This window comes from Mobula birostris, chromosome 16 (assembly GCF_030028105.1).
Source record: "Mobula birostris isolate sMobBir1 chromosome 16, sMobBir1.hap1, whole genome shotgun sequence".
Classification (NCBI taxonomy): domain Eukaryota; kingdom Metazoa; phylum Chordata; class Chondrichthyes; order Myliobatiformes; family Myliobatidae; genus Mobula; species Mobula birostris.
The window spans coordinates 6811070-6833319 of NC_092385.1; the positions used below are offsets into that span (position 1 = coordinate 6811070).

The 22250-nt window shown below is 46.6% G+C and overlaps 1 protein-coding gene across 9 annotated transcripts in view; it reads left to right on the plus strand.

Moving 5' to 3' along the window:
* LOC140210964 (plexin-A1-like) overlaps positions 1-22250 on the plus strand; it is a 464700-nt gene that overhangs the window by 207839 nt on the left and 234611 nt on the right. For all 9 annotated transcript variants that reach the window (XM_072280256.1, XM_072280262.1, XM_072280263.1 and 6 more), the window contains 2 exons: positions 705-845; positions 15246-15346. In XM_072280256.1, the coding sequence (XP_072136357.1) occupies positions 705-845; positions 15246-15346 (242 nt within the window). The remainder of the gene's footprint in view (positions 1-704; positions 846-15245; positions 15347-22250) is intronic.

Sequence of the window (22250 nt, forward strand, 5' to 3'; positions counted from 1 at the left end):
GTTAACGTGTTCTCAGGGAGAATGTGCGGATGTTAATGTGTTCCCAGGGACAATATGCAGATGTTAACATGTCCCCAGGGAGAATGTCCAGATGTTAACATGTTCCCAGGGACAATATGCAGATGTTAATGTGTTCCCGGGGAGAATGTGCAGATTTTACCCATGTTCTCAGGGACAATGTGCAGATGTTAATGTGCTCTTGGGGACTCTGTGCAGATGTTAATGTGTTCCCAGGAAGTATGTGCAGATGTTACCCATGTTCTCAGGGAGAGTATGCAGATGTTAATAGACCCAGGGGAACTGAAGTTGTTGGGAGGGCTTTGACTGAGCATCTTTCATCTCTTGTGTTGTGGGGCTTTATGCTGAGGGCTGAACTCATTGCTTCGTGCAGTGTGAAACCAGGCAATTCTACGATCCCAGAAGGAAGAACAAGTAAGACACTGGAGGAACTCAGCAGGTCAGGTAGCATTTGTGGAGGGAAATGGACGACTGGCGTTTCAGAGCCAAAAGGTGGAGGGTGTGATCAGAGAGATGACCTTCTCCCCACCTCTTTATACTGGCTCTCTCCCCCCTTTCGGTTCAGGAGGAGCATTTGGGCGAAACGTCCTGTTTCCATGCTGTGTGACTCTGTGACTGGCACCTGGCACTGCCCCACATTATTCTCGATTTCCACTGATGCAGCCCCCCCTGTGATTTCCCTGCAGGTCTTGGTTGATTCCGTTGGCCCCGGTTCCGGAGGTCCGTTGCTATACGAGAACGTGACCATCGCCGAGGGAAGCCCCATACTCCGTGACCTGGTCTTCAGTCCCGATTACCAGTACATCTACGCAATGACTGACAAGCGGGTAAGTAACACTGGGCAAAGGGGGGAGGGGCAGGGTAACCCAGAGGCATGGGAAGGTTTAAATTTTGATTTGTTTAGTAATCTGGATTTCCAAAAGGAATGGGTGGATTGGAGACCCTGAGTTGTGCGGTGACTACACCATCTCAGAGTTAATGGGATGTATGGTGGGGAACCCGGCGACCAGTGCACTGATGTCAGATGCCAACATTAATAGAAGCAACTGCTGGTCATTCCAACTCCACTGGGCTGTCTCTGGTCACTCTCCGCCGTCACATCCCTCCGGACTCTCTCCACTTCCCTGGTCACTTCCATTGATCGGTCTCGTGCCAGTTGGTCCCTGCTGGTCAGTCTTTGCAGGTCAAATTTCCACTGGTCACTTCACTCTGGCCCTCTTCACCAGTCACACCCCACAGGTCATTCAAAGGTTCAAAGGTTCATTTACTATCGATGTATGTATGCAGTATACAACTCTGAGGTTCGTCTTCTCCAGATAGCCACGGAACAAAGAAAACATGGTAGTTATTCAAAGAAAAATATCAAACTCCAACCCGCCCCCCCCACTGCACAAAAAGAAACAAATCGCACAAACAGCAACATCAAGCCCCTGCCCCCAGTGCAGAAAAACAAATTATGCAAACAGGAACATTAAACTACACACACACACACACACACACACACACACACACACACACACACACACACACACACACACACACAGAAAACTAACAAATTGCGCCAAGCAGCAACAAGAATGTCAGGATGATCGTCAACCCAGCCCCTGCGGGAAAAAAAAAACTCGCTCAAACGGCAACAGGAACATCAACACAACGCCTCTCCCCATACAAAAGAAGTCAACAAAGTGCGCCACATGGCAACAAGAAAGAACAGGTGAAAACACAGAATATACAAACCATGAAACTGGAAGAGTCCGCAGTCCAATCCATAACTCTGGTAACATCCTCCGTCAGCATCAAGGGAAAGAGGGACCACTGGAATGCAGAAGCCTTCCTTCGAGAGCAGCGAGCGATAGGCCGCCACACACAGACATGTTACCCGTCAGCAGTGAGTGAGAGATCCGTCACAGCAGAGAGCACGAGGCAGGTAGTCAGCACTGTTCACACGGTCACCTTCCACATTTACCTCAATGTTTCAATCTTCCTCAGTGCTTTAGTCGGCAAGAAATGGATTCGATCGTGGGCTCACACCCCATCTCTAAGCTTCTTCGCCTCAAAGCCGCTCAGCTCCTGCAATTCTCTCGGAGATCGCAAAGTGCTGGATGACTCAGTCGTTCTCCAAACTGTAAACCACAGGCTCTAACAGTTCCAGAAACACATTGAAGATGAAAAGAAGGTGGCTATCTGGAAGATGTTGCCTGAGGAAGCATTGTTTGCTGGCGTGATCTTGACCAGAATCTACTTGCACTGCTCACTTCTCTCCAGTCGATCTCCACTAGTCACCTCCCTCTGGTCACTCTTGGCTAGTCACCTCCTGGTCACTCCCCTCTGATCGATCTCCAACTAGTCACCTCCCTCTGGTCACTCTTGGCTAGTCACCTCCTGGTCACTCCCCTCTGATCAATCTCCAACTAGTCACCTCCCTCTGGTCACTCTTGGCTAGTCACCTCCTTCTGGTCACTCCTCTCTGGTCAACCTTCACTGGTCACTCCCTGGGGGGATCGGCGTGTTCTGAAGCGTGAACCACAGAAAGTTAGCAGGCAGGTCCAACGAGTGGTCAAAGAAGCAAATGTCCCATTGGTATTTATTACGAAGGGACTGAAGTTTGAACTCAGCAGTTCCCTCAGAGTGCCACCCCTGTCCACTTCATCCTGCGTTTAGCCATGGAGCTGTTAGGCGATCCCGAACATCTGCCCACAAAATGAATCCTCTCAGTCCTATTTTTGATTCATCCTACCAAAATATAGCACCTCACATTTATCAGCATTAAACTCCATCTGCCATCCTTCAGCCCACTGTTCTAAATGGCCTCAATCCCTGCAAGCTTTGAAAGCCTACTTCATTATCCACAACTCCACCTATCTTAGTATCAACTGTTGTGCTTTAGTACTTCTCTGGTGGTTCTGAGCTGAATTTGTGCAGGTATTGTTTGTTTTTGTACCAAGATACAGTGAAAAGCTTGTCTTGCCCGCTGTTCATTACACAGAGCATTGAGGCCAGAGCAGGGGTTCCCAGCCTTTTCATGCCATGGTCCCTACCATTAACCGAGGAGTTCACAGATCCCAGTTTGGGAGCCCTGGAGCTAAAATGAGGTAAAACAATAACAATAAAGTGTCAAAGCTACTGAAAAAGTGCAGTGCAGGTAAATGATAAAGTACAAGATCATATCGAGGTAGATTGTGATGCCAAAAGTCAATTTTATTGCACAAGTCTGTCCAAGAATCTGATAACGACGGGATAGAAGCTGTCCTTGAGCCTTGTAGCTCAGAATCAGAATCGGTATCAGATTATTGTCATCACTGACGTACGTTGTGAAATGAGTTGTTTTGTGGTAGCAGTACAGTGCAATGCATAAAAATCACAAAACTAACCAAATAAATAAATAAATGTTGCAAAAGAGGGTCAGCGGGGCATTGTTAACGCATTTCCCTCTAAATCGTTCCTATCCATGTACCTGTCCAGGTGCAGCCTCAGCCCTGTCCTTAAGAACTTAGAACACAGACAAGCTCTTTGGCCCACAATATTGTGCCGAACCAGCTACAAAGTAAATCAAAAATCCCCCAAACCTAATTTGTCCTACCTACGCAATGTGTATATCCCTCCATCTTCTTTATATTCATGTGCCTGTCCAAACATCTCTTAAAAGCCTCTAATGTATTTGCTTCTACTGCCATGCCAGGCAGCCACCACTTTCTGAGGACAGAACTTGGCCCTCACAACCTGCTCCCTCTCTCCTTCAGTGCATGCCTTCTGGTATTAGACATCTCTACCCTGGGGAAAAAATACTCCCTGCCCACTCCTATCAATGCCCGTCATAATCTTATAAACCTCTATCAGATCTCCCCTCAGCCTTCACCACTCCAGAGAAAACAACCATAGTTTATCCAGCCTCTTGTGACAGCACCTGCCCTCTAAACCAGTCAGTATCCTGGTAAAACTATTCTGTGCACTCTCCGATGCCTCAAATTCCTTCCCATAGTGGGGTGACCAGAATGGTACACAATACTGCAGATGTGGCCAAACCAGAGTTTTATTAGTTTGCCTGTGGCCTTTGCCCTGTGAGTCAATCACACAATCTGCAGGCTTATTAAACTACCTGATTGATGATTTCATACTGAAGTAAAAGATGAGATTAGCGACCGAGGCTGAATGTTTTAATTTTTTTTTTACAAGTTCAGTAAACCTCCCTCCCCTCTCTTGGCTCTGCAGGCCCCTTCCTTCCTCCATCTCAGTTGGGGAGAAGGGAAGCGAGCTTGCCAGCTCTCGTTCTCAGAGCAGTGACACTGAACATCTGCCTGTGTGAGCCACTACCCGTTCTAGTGCCCTGTGTCCAGAGCCTGATTGATGAAGATGTCTGCAGATGGAGATGCAAGATGCTGGTGCTCTGTGCCCTGGCCCCTGTGACAGGTGCACTGGCAGTGTGAGGGACTGGAGGAGGTCAGGTAGAGAGGTGGGCGGTTGTTGGAGGGGACTGGGACTGATCGGGATGCAACCGTCAGGCTCCTGAACCGGTGTGGATTACCTGCCTGGGGGGAACGGTAGCACTAGCTGTAAGATGGGGGTCATTTCTTGCTGATGTCTATAAGAAGTTTGCACATTCCTCCTCCTGAGTTTCCCCCAAATGCTCCCGTTTCCCCCTGCATCCCAGCGTCATTCATTTAGGGTTAGAAAGTTGTGGGCATGCTGTGTTGGCATCGGACACGTGGTGATACTTGTGGGCTGCCCAGCACATCCCTCGCTGATTTCATTTGATGCACATAATGCATTTCACTGTTTTGATGTACATGTCACAAATAAAGCTAATCTTTAAAAACCTCACTCACCACTACGCTGATCTGATTCGATCAACTACAGACTCGCGTTCAGGGACTCTCTACTGCTCATGTTCTCAGTATTATTTTTCTTAGTACATTTTGTCTTTTGTACACTGTACATAGACTTACATCTACAATGGGTCATAGAACACTACAGCACAGAAACAGGTCCTTTGGCCCATCTAGTCTGTGCTGAACCATTATTCTGCCTTGTTCCGTTGACCTGCACCTGGACCATAGGCCTCCAGGCCCCTCCCAATCGTGTACCTATCCAAATTTCTCTTAAATGTTGAAACTGAGCCCGCATCATCTATTTCAGCTGGCAGCTCGTTCCACACACTCACCATCCTCTGAGTGAAGAAGATCTCCCCTCAGTTTCCCCTTAAATATTTCACCCTTAACCCATAACCTTTAGTTCTAGTCTCATCCAACTTCAGAGGAAAAAACCCACTTACATTTACCCTATCAATAACCCTAATAACTTTGTACACCCATATCAAATCTCCCCTCATTGTTCTATCTTGGGAATAGAGTCCCAACCTATTTTACTTTTCCCTATATTTTGGAACTCAAGTCCTGGCAACTTCTTTATAAAATTTTTATGGACTCATAGAAAAGGTAAATTGATACCTTTCCTGTAGGTAGGCGACCAGTCTGTGTTCGTGTTTAATTTTCATAAATTCTGTTGTATTTCTTTTTTCCTGTAAATCCCTGTAAGAAAATAAATTTCAAGGTAGTAGATGGTAACATAAGCATCCTTAGGTCATGCAGTTACCTTGAACTTTTTTCAGGGATTGTGTCGGCAGAGAGAGGCAGGGAAGGAGAGTGGACAGAGTGGTGGATTGGAGGAATGGGGATTGAAGGGGCAGTGTGAGGCGAAAGGGTTGTGGATTAGAGTAAGGGACAGAAGGTGCAGAGGGAGAGGATAGAGATGGGGTGGGGTAGAGGTGGTAAGAGTTTGGGTGTTGAGGAAGAAAAGTGTCAAAGTTCAAGGTAAATTTATTGTCAAATTAAGTATGTGTCCCCATATACAGTATTACCTTGAGACTCATTTTCACTGTAATATCAGAGAATGTATACAGTATACAACCTGAAATTTTTACTCTTCACAGACATCCATGGAACAAGAAATCCCATGCAATGAATGATAGAAACGTCAGAGCCCCTAAGACCCCCTTCTCCTCCCACGCATAAGCAGCCATAGAAGCATCAACCGTCCCCCTCCCCTTCACTTGTGCCAGCAGAGCTCTACCCCCACACCCCCCTCCACCATGCAAGCAATAGCAAAAGCCCCCCAAAAGAAACCTTGGTCAAAAACTATAGTCCATTAACCCATTGCTACCATCAGGAAGGAGGTACAGGAGCCTGAAGGCACACACTCAGTGATTCAGGAACAGCTTCTTCCCCTTTGCCATCCGATTTCTGGATGGACATTGAACCCATGAACACCACCTCATACTTTAAAAAATTTATTCCTGTTTTTGCACTACTTATTTTAACAACTGTTTAATATACAGATCTATACTTATTGTAATTCAGTTTTTTCCCTATATTTATCATGTATTGCATTGTACTGCTGCCACAAAGTTAATAAATTTCACGACACGAGGAAATCTGCAGATGCTGGAAATTTAAGCAACACACACACAAAACTGGTGGAATGCAGCAGGCCAGGCAGCATCTATAGGAAGAGGTACCGCCGACATTTCGGGCTGGGACCCTTCGTCAGGACTAACTGAAAGAAGAGATCTCTTACTATCTCTTCTTTCAGTTAGTCCTGACAAAGGGTCCCGGCCCAAAACGTCAACTGTACCTCTTCCTATAAATTTGACGACATATGGGGGGTGATATTAAATCTGATTCTGATTCTGATCTTTGGGTCCCTTATTTAAGAAAGGATGTGCTGACAGTGGAGAGGGTTCAGAGGAGGTTGACGAGATTAATTTCAGGAATGAAAGGGTTATGAAATGAGGACCAATTGATGGCGCTGGGCCTGTACTCACTGGAATTCAGAAGAATTGTGGGGGGGGGGGTTTCATTGAAATCTATCGAATGTTGAAAGGCCTCAATAGAGATGATGTGGAGGGGAAGTTTCCTATGGTGGGGGAGTCTAGGACCAGAGGACTCAGCCTCAGAAAAGAGGGACATTCATTTAGAATGGAGATGAGGAGGAATTTCTTTAGCTAGAGGGTGGTGAATCTGTGGAATTTGTTGCCACTGGCAACTATGAAACCAAGTCATTGGGTATCTTTAAGGCAGAGAATGGTGCGAAAAGCAAAAAACATCCAGTGAGTGGCAGTTCTGTGGGTGAAAACGCCTTGTTAATGAGAGAGGTCGGAGGAGAATGGCCAGACTGGTTCAAACTGACAGGAAGGCGACAGGAACTCAAATAAATTCGTGTTTGAACAGTATTTTGCAGAAGAGATTGTCTGAATGCACAACATGTCGAATCTTGAAGTGGATGGGCTGCAGCAGCAGAAGACACCCAGTTGTCACTTTATTGGGTATCTCCTGTACCTAATAAAGTGGCCACTGAGTGTATGTCAGTGATAATAAGCCTGTTTCTGATTCCGATCTTGGGCTGAAAGGCTTGTTTCTGTGCTGTAAAGCTCTATGAACAGAGGGGAGGGTGAAATAAGAAAATGGTCGATGGTGGAGGAGGGGGAGATGGGGGGGAGTGATGGATAGTGTGAATCGCAGAGGTCATGGCTCTTGGGCTCATTGGCCTAACGTCAGCCAGACCTGTGTGGCTGAAGGTGGGACTTTAAATTTAAAATTCATCCGTAAGACTATAAAAGACCGTAAGATATAGCAGAAGCAGGCCATTTGTCCCGTTGATCCTGCTCCATATTCGATTGTGGCTCTAATAATTGCAAATCTTTCTTACTTAAATGGGTTGCCACGGTAGCCCTGCGGTTAGTGCGACGCTGTTACAGATGCAGACTGAAGTTCAATTCCAGCGCTGCTGGTAAGAAGTTTGTACGTCCTTGCCATGAGCACTTGGGTTTCCTCTGGGTGCCCTGGTTTCCAGAGTCGAAAGTCAATTGCCCTGTGATTTAGATGAGGGTTCAGCAGGTGGGCTGCTGGGCAGTGTGGCACATTAGGTCAGAAGGGCCTGTTCTGCCTGCATCTCTAAACAGAAAAAAATAAAATTAAACTTTGCTCATCTGCAGAAGGTTCAAGAAGCAAGTTTAAAATGTCTTTCCCAGCAGACGTGCGATGCTCTTAAACTCTGAGAATGAAGTACAACCTTTCTGGCGTAACCTCATAAATTGAACTATTTTTAAAGCTTTGGGTGTATTTTAGACTTACTATTGAACAAGGTTCACCAATAGCCTCTGCATAATATTTGAAAGATATTTTCTGCTTTTTAGTTTGTTGTATTGACAATATGACTGTGATTATCTTTGCATTTAAAGTAATTTTCAGTGATATTGATCAATGTGTTTAAATCAAGAAATATTTTTTTAAAGAAAATTCCGTATTAGAATTTGGGTTGCAAATTGCAGTCTGACTGCTGTTATATATAGCTAGGGTTCTTTAGACTTTTGCTCAGTACTGTATTTGTCAACGTGGAGTGGAGAGCGAGTTTGTAAATCTGCCGAGAGCAAAGGACGTTGGGAAAGGTGAGGGTAGAACTTTGCGGGAAAGGGGTGGGACAGATGGCAGAGAAGGAGTGCCAGGCTTGGGGGGGTGTGGTATTGTGGGTGCAGACATGCCCAACCCTGAGACACCAGGCAAGATCATTTGATTCCAAACAATTGGTTTATTGATCATCACAGGATGTCTCTCTGGTGCTTCCTGCTCCCTACCGTCTCCCTTCCCCTTTTCTCAAACATGATTCCCCACTCCCTGCCCCCTTCCCTCTCTCAGTCTGCAATAGAGACTCAGATCAGAATCAGGTTTATCACCACTCCCATGTGTCATGAAATTTGTCTTTTTATTTTGCAGCAGCAGTAAAGTACAAAACTTAAAGTTACTACAGTACTGTGCCAAAGTCATAGGCACCCTAGACTTACCGGTATGTGCCTATGACTTTTGCACAGTACTCTATGTGGTTAGCTGTGCCTGGCTTTGTGTGAGGATGCCTAGATTATTGTCGCAAACACGAGGAAATCTGCAGATGCTGGAATTTCAAGCAACACACATAAAAATTGCTGGTGAATGCAGCAGGCCAGGCAGCATCACTAGGAAGAGGTACAGTCAACGTTTTGGGCCGAGACCCTTTGTCAGGACTAACTGAAAGAAGGGATAATAAGAGATTCGACTGTACCTCTTCCTATAGATGCTGCTTGGCCTGCTGCGTTCACCAGCAATTTTTATGTGTGTTCCCAGATTATTGTGTACAGTTTTGTTTATCCAGTTCAAAGTTCAGCAGTACAAAGTGCATAGTAAAATTATTATCAAAGTACATAATATCACCATATACAACCCTGAGATTTATTTTCTTGTGGTCATACTAAATAAATCCAATAACCACAACAGAATCAATAAAAGGCTGCATCTAACAGGGTGGGCAACCAGTATGTAGAAGACAACAAACTATACAGACTGTGTAAACACAAAATAAATAGAAATAATAATAATAATAAATATAAGCAATAAGCATCTGGAACAGGGGTTCCCAACCCGGGTTTCACAGACCCCTCGGCATAAAAAAAGGTTAGGAACCCCGGATCAAGAACGTGAGTGGAAGAATCTTTGAAAGTGAGTCCTGTTGTAGAAAAGGTGCCACTTGCTGGAAAGTGTGCAAAGGGTCTTGCCGTGACTCGAGGGCCTGAGTTGTAGGGAGAGGTTGGACAGGTGAGGGCATGATTCGCTGGAGTGCGGCAGACGGAGGTGTGACCATGCAGGCCTGTAAATGGGTAGGGTGTCACAGTTACGTAGCAGATAGTGTAATGCTTTGCAGCGCCAACAGTTGGGGTTCAATTCCTGCCGCTGTTCTCCCTGTGACCACATGGATTTCTAAGTTCAAAGTAAATTTATTATCAAACTAGATTTACATCACCATATACAACCCCGAGATCATTTTCTTGCGGGCATATTCAATAAATCTATAATAGAGTAATAACCATAACAGAATCAATGAATGACCGCACCAGCTTGGGCATTCAACCACTGCGCAGAAGACAACAAACTGTGCAAGTACAAAAAGAAAGAAGTAATTGTAATAAATAAATAATATTGAGTACAAGAGATGGAAGAGTCCTTGAAAGTGAGTCTGTTGATTGTGGGAACATTTCAATGATAGGGCAAGTAAAGTTGAGTGAAGTTGAGTTGAGCCACAGTTTACAAATAAGGGGTAGGCCATTTAGAACGGAGTTGAGGAAAAACTTTTTCACACAGAGGGTTGTGGATCTGTGGAATGCTCTGCCTCAGAAGGCAGTGGAGGCCAATTCTCTGGATTCTTTCAAGAAAGAGTTAGATGGAGCTCTTAAAGATAGCGGAGTCAAGGGATATGGGGAGAAGGCAGGAAAAGGGTACTGATTGTGGATGATCAGCCATGATCACAGTGAATGGTGGTGCTAGCTCGAAGGGCTGAATGACCTACTCCTGCACCTATTGTCTGTCGTCTGTTGTTATCCCCTTTGGTTCAAGAGCCTGGTGATTGAGGGGTACTAGCTGTCCCTGAACCTGGTGGCGTGGGTCCCAAAGCTCCTGTACCTTCTTCCCGATGGTAGCAGCGAGAAGGGAGCATGTCCGGGGTAGTGGGGGTCCCTGATGATGGATGCAACATTGCTTCATGTAGATGTGCTCAGTGGTTGGGAGGACTTTTCCGGTGATGGACCAGGCCACATCCACTACTTTTTCCTCCCACATTCTAAAGACGTATGACATAAGTTGTGGACATGCTGTGTTGCGCTGGAAGCACGGTGACATTTGTGGGCTGCCCTCAGCACGCTGGGCTATGTTGGTCATTGACACAATGACACGTTTCACTGTAGATTTCAATGTACATTTGATAAATAAAGCTAATCTTTAAAAAAAAAATCGAGGGACATAATAAAGCACAGAAAATGCTGGAGGAACTGCAAGTGGGCCAGCATTAATAAAAATGAATAAGTAGTCGAATTTTGGGCTGAGGCGCTTCATCTGTCCTGTTGTTTCTGGCAATTCCTCTGGTTTCTGAAGGGTGATTAGGGATGAGTAATAAATGCTGGCATTTCTTGTAGCATACCATAAAACGTATGGTCAGGTTTTTCATGGGTCCTGATGAAAGGTCTCAATCTGAAACATCAAATGTGTGTTCCCCTCCATAGATGCAGCCTGGCCCGCTGCGTTCATTATTTTTATTTTTATTTAGAGATACCGCACAGCAACAGGGCCTCTCCAGCCCAACAGCGCCACACTGCCATATTACACCCATGTGACCAATTAACCTACTAAGCTGTTCGTCTTCTTGGAAAGTGAGAGGAACCTGGGGCACCCGGAGGAATCCCCTGCCATCATGCCAAGAACGTACAAATCCCTTACAGACAGCCGCGGGAATTGAACCCCTGTCGCTGGCAATGTTGTGTTAACCGCTATGCTAACCGTGCTGCCCCAGATATCCTCCAACACTTTTTACACTGAGCTCCTCACGCATTTTGTGTCTGTTGCGCTCTCCCCATCACTGAACTGTTCCCACACCTATGGTCTCACTTTCAAGGACTCTTCATCTCATGACCTCAGTATTTATTGCTTATTTATTTATTTTTTATTACAATACAGATACTAATGTTAGGATGCTGTTAATTGACTATAGCTCAGTGTGTAACACCATCGTTCCTACAGTTCTGATTGAAAAACTACAGAACCTGGTCCTCTGTACCTCCTCTGCAAATGGATCCTCGACTTCCTAACCAGAAGCCCACGGTCTGTGTGGATTGGAAATATCATCTCCACCTTGTTGACAATCAACACTGGTGCACCACAGGGATTTGTGCTTAGCCCACTGCTCCACTCTCTCTACACCCATGAATGTGTGGCTAGACACAGCTCAAATGCTATCTATAAATTTGCTGATGATACAACCGTTGTTGGCAGAATCTCAGAAGGCAATGAGAGGGCATACAGGAGCGAGATATACCAGCCGGTTAAGTGGTGTCGTAGCGACAACCTTGCACTCAAATTAGCAAGATCAAAGAGCTAACATGGACTTGAGATGAGGGAACACAAACCAATCCTCAGAGGGATCAGAAGTGGAGAGAGCGAGCAATTTCAAGTTCCTGGGTGTCAGTATCTCGGAGGACCTAACCTGGTCCCAACGTATCGATGCAGCTATAAGGAAGGCAAGGTAGCGGCTATATTTCATTTGGAGTTTGAGCAGATTTGGTCTGTCACCTAAAACACTCAAAACTTTCTACAGATGTACCTGGAGAGCATTCTGGCTGGCTGTATCACCATTTGGTCTGTGGGTGGCAACTGCACAAGATCAAGGTAAGTTGCAGAAAGTTGTAAAATTAGTCAGCTCCATCGTGGATACTAGCCTGCACGGTATCCACGACATCTTCAAGGAGCGGTGTCTCAGGAAGGTACCGTCCATCATTAAGGACCCCCATCACCCAGGACATGCCCTCTTCTCATTGTTACCAACAGGAAAGAGGTACAGAAGCCTGAAGGCACACACTCACAGTGATTCAGAAGCAGCTTCTTCCCCTCTGCCATCCGATTTCTAAATGGAAATTGAACCCATGAACATTACCTCACTATTTTTATTTATTTAACTTTAGCTTTAACTTCCATAATTTAATTTGACTTTAATTTACTGTAATACATTTTCCTATATTTATTAAGTATAGCATTGTACTGCTGCTGCAAAGTTAACAAATTTCACAACATATGCCAGTGATATTAAACCTGATTTTGATTATTTATTTATTGTTATTATTTCCTTTTTCTTTGTATTTGCATAGTTTTTGTCTTTTGCACGCTGGTTGTTCACCCTGTTGGGTGTGGTCTTTCATTGATTCTATTATGGTTCTTGGACTTACTGAGTATGCCCCAGTAAAATGAACCTCAGGGTTGTATATGGTGTGGGAGGAGAAGATGGCGGTGCGACGCAGCGCGCATGGTTCTCCGGTGAAATGATATCGTATTTGTAAGTAGGATGCCGTGCACAATTCTGATTTGATGGAGACAGACGTGAGAAGGCACAGAGGAACATTTGGAGAAATTTCTGAAATGCCGCTTCACTGCTGCTGTTACTGTGCGATCGAGAATCTCCGGAGGGAAGGCCCCAAAATCCCCGGCTTTGCCTGCTGCTGGCGACCGAGGCTGGGGTCAAAGCGTTCGGCAGAGATGGTGCTCGGTACTCGGTGTCGGAGGGCTGATCAGAGCTCGAAGTTTTCGGACGACTCAGAGTCGGTCTGTGGTCGGGCATGGCAGGGAGAGTTTTCTTCCTTCTCCTGTCTGCGTGAGATGTGGGACTTTCGAGAGACTTTGAACTTTTTTGCTGTGCCATGGCCTGTTCTTCATCAAGTTATGGTATTGTTGCACTGTTGTAACTATATGTTATAATAATGTGGTTTTGTTAGTTTTTTCAGTCTTTGTCTGTCCCGTGTTTCTGTGATAACATACTGGAGGAATATTGTATCATTTCTTAATGCATGCATTACTAAATAACAATAAAAGAGGACTGTGTGTCCTCATAATCTAATCTATGTAGCTTGATTATAAATTTACTTTGAAGTTTGAACTCTGAATCTGCAGATGGTGGTCATGGGGTTCTCGTGGTGGGCCACACCTCATGGTCAACCAGCAATGAGTTTTGAATGTAGGTGAGATGTTACCATACCCACTGCGGTCTGTGTTAGACTTATGGAATAGTCTTGCCCTTGGGGGGGGGGGGGGAGTGACCTCGGAAGTGGAACAGAGTTACTTTGGAGTCACCACAAAATTCTGAGAACATGGGAAACAGAGGCAGAAGTCTGCCATCTGGCTCTGTGAACCAGTTCTAATTTCATAAAGGCCATGGTTGGTCCACCTCCTCGTATTCTAGAGATCCAGAATAGCCTAGTGATCTGTCCCACTTACTCCTGGATGCACACAATGACTGCCACTACATTGAGAGTGGAGAATTGCAAAGGTCACCGCCCTCTGAGTTGAAGGGATTTCCAAAAAGGGCTGACCTCGTCTCCTCAGACTGTGGGAGGGGCGTGGTGAGGGTTGAGGCAGTGGGAGGGAGGTGCTGAGTGTTGAGGAGATGCTGAGGGAGATGCTGAGGGTTGAGGAGGTGGTAGGGAGGTGCTGAGGTTTGAGGAGGTGCTGAGGAGGAAGAAGGGAGCTGGTGAGGATTGAGGAGGGAGGTGCTGAGGGTTGAGGTAGGAAGGAGGTGCTGAGTGTTGAGAAGGTAGGAGGGAGGTATTGAGTATTGAAGTGAGTGGGAGGATATTGGTGGGAGGTGGTGAGGTTTGTGGAGATGGAGATTGAGAATGGAGGAAGCAGCTGGTGAGAGCTGAGGAGATTGGGGTGAGAAGGGAGGTGGGAGGAGGGAGCTGGTGAGGATTGACATTGTACTGAGGAGAGAAGTGGTGAGGGTTGAGGAAATGGGAGGGAGGAGAAGAGGGTTGAGTGAGAAGGAAGCTGATGACGATTGAGGAAGTGGTGAGGAGGGAGGTACTGGCGGTTGAGGAGGGTGAGGATTGAGGAGGTGGAGGTGTGAAGGGAGGGGTTGAGGAGGAAGTAGATCAGGGTTGAGGAAGGAGGAGAGGGTTGAGGAGGTGATGATCTGAGGAGGAGAAGGAAGCTGTTGAGAATTGAGGGACTGGAGCTGAGGAAGGGGAGGATCGGGCTGAGGAGTGAGAAGGGAGCTGGTGAGGATTGAGGAAGGGGTTGAGGAGGGGTACTGAGGGTTGGAGAGGGAGGGGTGAGGCTTGATGAGGTGGAAGTGTGGAGGGAGAGATTTACAGTCGAGGGAGGGGTGGATTGAGGAAGGTGGAGGTGAGGGGTGAAGTGGGAGGGAATGAAGGACGAGGAAGGAGGGGTTGAGGGTTGAGAAGGGAGGGGGTGAGGGGTGAGGATGGAGGTGAGAGGGGGTGAGAGGCAAGGAAGGACGGGGAGAGGGTTGAGGGGTGAGGAGGTGGTGCCAAAGGTTCCTTAGTGTGGAGGAACTTCCGTAACGAGAGATGTTGTGTTGAACTGACAGCGTTGGTGGAACAATAAACCAGAGAGGGAACAGTGAATGGGATTGTGAGCAGTGGTTGCTACCTACACCCTGAGCATTGTGTAGGGGTAACCGTCATCACAGGTTCTGTGGGACACCAAGGGCCTATTCTTGTGTGTACTGTTCTATTAGGTCAGTCACCTGGAGGGTGGGGTGATGTGTTGGGAAGGGTTTCGGAAGCTCCCCTGTACCCGGGAAAGGGGGTGGAATGACAGGGTTGCTATGGTGATGGTTGGGTTAATGACGACTGGTGTTTCTTGCTTGTGTAGGTGAGTCGTGTGCCAGTGGAGAGCTGTGAGCAGTATGAGAGCTGTGAACTGTGTCTGGGCTCCAGGGACCCCCACTGCGGCTGGTGTGTCCTGCACAATGTGTAAGTACTGGCTGCTCCTGCCCCCTTTCCACCCCCTGACCCTCAAATCCTTCCCCCGACCCTCAACGCTTCCCCCGACCCTCAGCTTCTCCCCGTCTCTCAACTCCTCCCTTTCCCTTGTCCACACCCTGTTCCTCAACTCCTCCCCATCCCTCAATTCCTTCCACTGTCCCTCACCCCTTCCCCTGTCCCTCACCCTCTCACCCTGCCCCCTCATCCTCTCACCCCGTCCCTCACCCCGTCCCTCACCCCCTCACCAGATCATTTTATCAGTCATCCCCTCATGCCACCATATCCCCTCCCTCTAACTCCCTCCAGCAACTCGCTCCTCACTCCCCACCTTCTCACCCTGACACCCCCCCACCCCATTGCTACATGCCCCATTTTAACTCCTCCCTCCACCCCACATCCCCACACCTACCTCCTTCCTCCCTTCTCTCTCCTCACCCACTGTGGGAAAACAACTGCCCGCTCCATCCATACCTCTCATAATTGTATATATCACAGAACAGCGGTCCCCAACCACCGGGCCGCGAGGAAACGATATGAGTCAGCTGCACCTTTCCTCGTTCCCTGTCACGCACTGTTGAACTTGAACATAGGGTTGCCAACTGTCCCGTGTTTGCTGGGACATCCCGTATATTGCGCTAAATTGGTTTGTCCCATAAGGGACCGCCCTTGTCCCATATTTTTCCCGCTAAGGTAGAGCGTTCCTATGAAACCTCTCATGTTGAAATGGCGTAAAGTGAAGAAGCAATTACCATTAACTTGTATGGAGAAAATTTTTGAGCATTCCCAGACCCAAAAAAAAACCTACCAAATCATTCCAAATAACACATAAAACCGAAAATAACACTAACATATGGTAAAAGCAGGAATGATATGATAAATACGCAGCCTTTATAAAGAAGAAATAATGTATGTACAATGTAGTTGGGAAGATTAAGCCAAAACTGATTTGTGGGAAAAAATCGGCACGTATGCGCATGCGCACGGTTGGCAACCCTAAGTGTAAAAGACATGTTGAGGTGAGTTTCACCCTACTTGGACAACCCCCCACCCCGGTCGGCCAGTCTGCAAGGATATTGTCAATATTAAACCAGTCCGCGGTGCAAAAAAGGTTAGCGACCCCAGTCATAGAACACAAAACACTTACAGACTTTTCAGTCCATGATGTTGTGCTGACTTTTTAACCTATAACGAGATCAATCTAACTCCTCCATCCCACATAGTCCCCCTCCATTTATCTATTATCCATGTGCCTATCTAAGAGTCTGGCCCCCTATACTTAAAATTATTCACCCTCAAGTTGGCCATTTGGTGGAAAGTCTCTGCCTGTCCTCTTGACATCTTGTAACCTTCTAACATCTTGTAACCTCTATCAAGTCGCCTCTCATCCTCCTCTGCTCCAAAGAGAAAAGCACTAACTCACTTAACCTATCTTCATTAGACTTGCTCTCCAATCCAGGCAGCATCCTGATAAATCTCTTCTGCACCCTCTCAGAAGCATCCATGTACTTCCTATAATGAGGTGACCAGAACTGAACGCAATACACCAAGTGTGGTCTGATCAGGGTTTTATAGAGTTGCAGCATTACCTTGCTCCTCTTGAACACAATCCCTGAACTAATGAAGATCAACACTCGGGGGTGCTACTCTTCATAGTGGAATTGATGGCTTTGAGGCAAAGTTCGTGGATGATAAGAAGATAGGTGGAGGGGTAGGTAGTGCTGAGGAAACAATGCGATTGCAGCAGGACTCAAACAAATTGGAAGAATGGGCAAAAAAGTGGCAGTTTGTATACAGTGTTGGGAAAGGTGCGATAATACATTTTGGAAAAGGGACAATAGTGTGGACTATTATCTATCTGGGGAGAAGGTTCAAATAGTAGGGGTGGAGAGGAGTCCTTGTGCAGGACTCACAGAAGGTTAATTTACAGCTTGAGTCTGTGGTAAAGAAGGCAAATGCAACATTGGCATTTATTTCAAAGGGAAAAGTATTTAAAAGCAAGGAGATAATGCTGAGGCTTTATACGACACTGGATAGGCTGCACTTGGAGCATTATCTCAGAATGGATGTGTTGTCATTGGAGAGAGTCCAGAGGAGGTTCACGAGGATGATTCTGAGAATGAAACGGTTAACATATGAGGAGCGTTAGTCAACTTTGGGCCTGTCCTCACTGGAATTTAGAAGAATGCATGGGGATCTCATTGAATATTGAAAGGACTAGATAGGGTGGATGTGGGGAGCATGTTTCCTGTGGTTGGGGTATCCAGAACTAGAGGGCACGTCTCAAAATTGAGGGGGACCTTTTAGAACAGAGGTAAGGAGGTATTTTTTTAGCCAGAGAGTAGTAAATCTGTGGAATGCTCTGCCACAGACTGTGGTGGAGGCCAAGTCCGTGGGTATATTTAAGGCGGAAGTTGATCATTTCCTGATTGGTCAGGGCTTCAAAGGTTATGGTGAGAAGGCAGGTGTATGGGGTTGAATGTGATCCGGGATCAGCCATGATGGAATGGCGGAGCAGACACAATGGGCTGAATGGCCTAATTCTGCTCCAATGTCCTGTGGTCTTAATAACCCTATCAACTTGCACGGCAACTCAGAGGGATTTATGGAGACAGACTTCAAGATCTCTCTCGTTATAAACCTCTATCAGGTCTCCCCTCAGCCTTCACCGCTTCACAGAAAACAACCTAGGTTTGTCCAGTCTCTCTTTACAGTAGCTACCCTCTAACCCAGGCGGCATCCTGGTAAGATTCTCTTGCATCCTCTTGGCAGCCTTCCACATCCTAAGTAATGAGACCATAATACATAGGAGCAGCTTAAGCAATTTAGCCCATCGTGTCTGCACTGCCATTCTGATGTGGCTGATTTAATATCCCTCTCAACCCCTCTTATCTGAGGCCATGTCTCTGGTCCTAGACTCCCCCGGTGTTGGAAACATCCTCTTCACACCCACTCTATCGAGGTCTTTCAGCGTTCGATAGGTTCCAATGAGATCCCCTCTCATTCTAGACTCCAGCGAGTACAAACCCAGAGCCACCAAACGCTCCACAGCCATTAACCCTTTCATTCCTGGGATCATTCTTGTGAACCTCCTCTGGACTCTCTCCAATATCCTTCCTTAGATAAGAGGCCCAAAAATGCTCACAATACTCCCAAGTGTGGTCTGACCCATGCCTTGTAAAGCCACAGTATTACCTCCTTAACGTTTACCAACCTTTAACTCAATAATTCTGTTCCCTTGGCTCCAAAAGCTATTACTCAATTATTCACCATTCTCTGAAATTTCTCCACCTCTCTATCCTAAATTGATGATTTGCCAATAGGAATGATATAGACCCACATGCCACCTTGAAGTCGACTAATGAAATAAGGCATCTGTTAGTCTTGCGAGACCATGGATCTGCGCCTGGAAAGTCTTCACTCTCCAGGGTGCAGACCTGGGCAAGGTTGTATGGAAGACCGGCAGTTGCCCATGCTGTGAGTCTCCCCTCTCCACGACAGTGATGTTGTCCAAGGGAAGGGCAAGGGCCGATACAGTTTGGTGTCAGTGTCGTCGCAGAGCACTGTGTGATTAAGTGCCTTGCTCAAGGACACAACACGCTGCCTCGGCTGGGGCTCAAACTCATGACCTTCAGGTCGCTAGTTGAGCGCCTTAACCACTTGGCCACGTGCCCACACACTAATGAAATACTCAGTTTTATTTTCCCTTCAATGGTATCATTTCACACCAAAGAATATATGCAGCATACAACCTGAAATTCTTACTCTTCACAGACATCCACAAAACAGAAGAAAAACCCCAAAGAAAGAATGACAGAAAAATGTTGGAACCCCAAAGCCCCCTCTCCCCTCAAACACAAGCAGCAGAAAATCATCAACCCTACCTCCATTTGCCTCAGCAAAACCATCAGCCCCCGCCCCAACAGCAAAGCTGCCAAAAAGACCATGATCTAGAAATCATCAGAAAAAAATGCTGCTCATCCTAACACTTTGGTGTGCCTCAGGCTCTCTCCCTCACTAACGAGGGAGAGCGAGGTATCGCTCCTGCCATAGAGAGAAGGAATGCTGATGTCCATGATGAGCAATTGTATGTTACAAAGCTCCAGTCCAGCTCGCAAATAGAAAATGACATTAATCTTATCATTTTTTTCCCCTCTTTGCTGACCAAATGAAATGCAGTGTGTTAATGGCCTCTCGCTATTATTCGCAGCAAAATAGCTTAATCAGGAGTGCAGCAGGTGCATGCCTGTACCCTGCCATATATTACTGTGAATGCACACTCTGCAAGTTTTCACGTTCCATATCAAAAGTCTGCCAGAAATGGGATGCAAATAGCGACCGTGCTGAAATGTTCGCCCTCAAAGGTAACCCTTTTCTTGCCTCTGTCCCCGAGGGGTGAAACCCGCCAGGATTACGCTGAGCAGTCCGCGCGTGTCACCGCACTTCTGACGCCAACGTAGCATGCTGGCCACTCGCTCATGTCTTTTCGGAATGTGGGAGGAAAGCGGAGCACCCGGAGGAAACCCACACCATCGTGGGGAGAATGCACAAGCTCCTTGCAGGCAGCGGTAGGAGTCGAAGCCCGATCTTGCAGCTGGGCTGAAGCGATTGTGCTAGGCTACCACGCTGCTAGGGTTTAGGCCGAAGTTCAGGGCTTTGAGCATGCAATCAGCCTCAGCCTTGTCACGCACCTTATGCACAGGTGTTTTTGAGTATGTAGTCATCTTGATAATCAACGTCTCCCCTCCGTTGATTCCATCAGAGCTTCCCGCTGCCTCAGGAAAGCGGCAGGTATCATGTTTGGATAGACGGGTCTCAAGATGCAAGTCCATAGACGATAGACAATAGACAATAGGTGCAGGAGTAGGCCATTCAGCCCCTCGAGCCAGCACCGCCCTTCACTGTAATCATGGCTGATCATCCACAATCAGTATCCAGTTCCTGCCTTATCCCCGTAACCTTTGATTCCACTCTCTTTAAGAGCTCTATCCATCTCTTTCTTGAAAGCATCCAGAGACTTGGCCTCCACAGCCTTCTGGGGCAGAGCATTCCATATATCCACCACTCTCTGGGTGAAAAAGTTTTTCCTCAACTCCATTCAAAATGGCCTACCCCTTATTCTTAAACTGTGACCTCTGGTTCTGGACTCACCCATCAGCGGGAACATGCTTCCTGCCTCCAGCGTGTCCAATCCCTTAATAATCTTATATGTTTCAATAAGATTCCCTCTCAGCCTTCTAAACTCCAGAGTATACAAGCCCAGTCGCTCCAATCTTTCAACATATGACAGTCCCACCATCCCGGGAATTAACCTTGTGAACCTACGCTGCACTCCCTCAATAGCAAGAATGTCCTTCCTCAAATTTGGAGACCAAAACTGCACACAGTACTCCAGGTGTGGTCTCACCAGGGCCCTGTACAGCTGCAGAAGGACCTCTTTGCTCTTATACTCAATTCCCCTTGTTATGAAGGCCAGCATGCCATTAGATTTCTTCAATGCCTGCTGTACTTGCATGCTTGCTTTCAGTGACTGATGTACAAGAACACCTAGATCTCATTGTGCTTCCCCTTTTCCTAACTTAACTCCATTTAGATAATAATCTGCCTTCCTGTCCTTACCAGCAAAGTGGGTAACCTCACATTTATCCATGTTAAACTGCATCTGCCATGCACCTACCCACTCACCCAGCCTGTCCAAGTCACCCTGCATTCTCATAACATCCTCCTCACATTTCACATTGCCACCCAGCTTTGTGTCATCGGCAAATTTGCTAATGTTACTTTTAATTCCCTCATCTAAATCACTAATGTATATTGTAAACAGCTGCGGTCCCAGCACTGAACCCTGCGGTACCCCACTGGTCACCGCCTGCCATTCCGAAAGCTTTCATAGCTCTCTGAAAGTGGTAAGGTAAGGGAATGAGGTGGTAAAGAATGCCTACAACATGTAGGCCTTCACTGGTCGGGCGCTGAGTATAAAAGTTGGAAAGTCACATTGCAGCTGTGTGAAACTTTGGTTAGGCCACCCACACTTTGAGGTGTGGTGTGCATCTCTGGTCACCACCCAGGACATGCTCTCTTCTTGTTACTAATAGCAAAGAGGGTATAGGAGCCTGAAGACACACAGTTAAAGTTTTAGGAGAGGCTTTCTGAATAGTCACTGAACCTATGAACACCACCTCACCATTTACATACAGCATATATAGTTGGTATTGTAATTTATTGTATATGTTACATGAAAAAGTCTTAGGCACGTATATATTGCAAAGGTTTTGCTCAGTACTGTATTTGTCAATGTGGAGTGGAGAGCGGGTTTGTAAATCTGGCGGGAGCAAAGGATGTTGGGAATGGTGAGAGTGGAGCATTGTGGGAGGGTCTGAGACAGGTGGCAGAGAAGGAGTGCCAGGTGTGGAGGATGGGGCGGGTGCAGACACACCCAGCCCTGAGACACCTGGCCAAGTCATTCGATTCAAAAACAATTGGTTTATTGATCATTACAGAATGTCTCTCTGGTGCTTCCTGCTCCCTCCTCTCTCCCTTCCCCTTTTCCCAACCACGATTCCCCTCTCCCTGCCCCCTTCCCGCTCTCAGTCCATGATAGAGACCAATATCAGAATCAGATTTATCATCACTCACTCAGGTCATGAAATTAGTTTTTTTTTGTGGCAACAGTATGGTGAAATACATAAAATTACTGCAGTACTGTGCAGAAGTCTTAGGCGCCCTAGTTATATGTATTTGCCTAAGACTTTTGCACAGTACTGTATGTCAGTGATAATAATTCTGATTCCCATTATGGGAAGGATGTTGAGGCTTTCAAGTGGACACAGAAGGGTTCTACCAAGTTGATGCTGGGGTTGGAGACTATTAACTATAAAGAGAGGTTGAACAAACT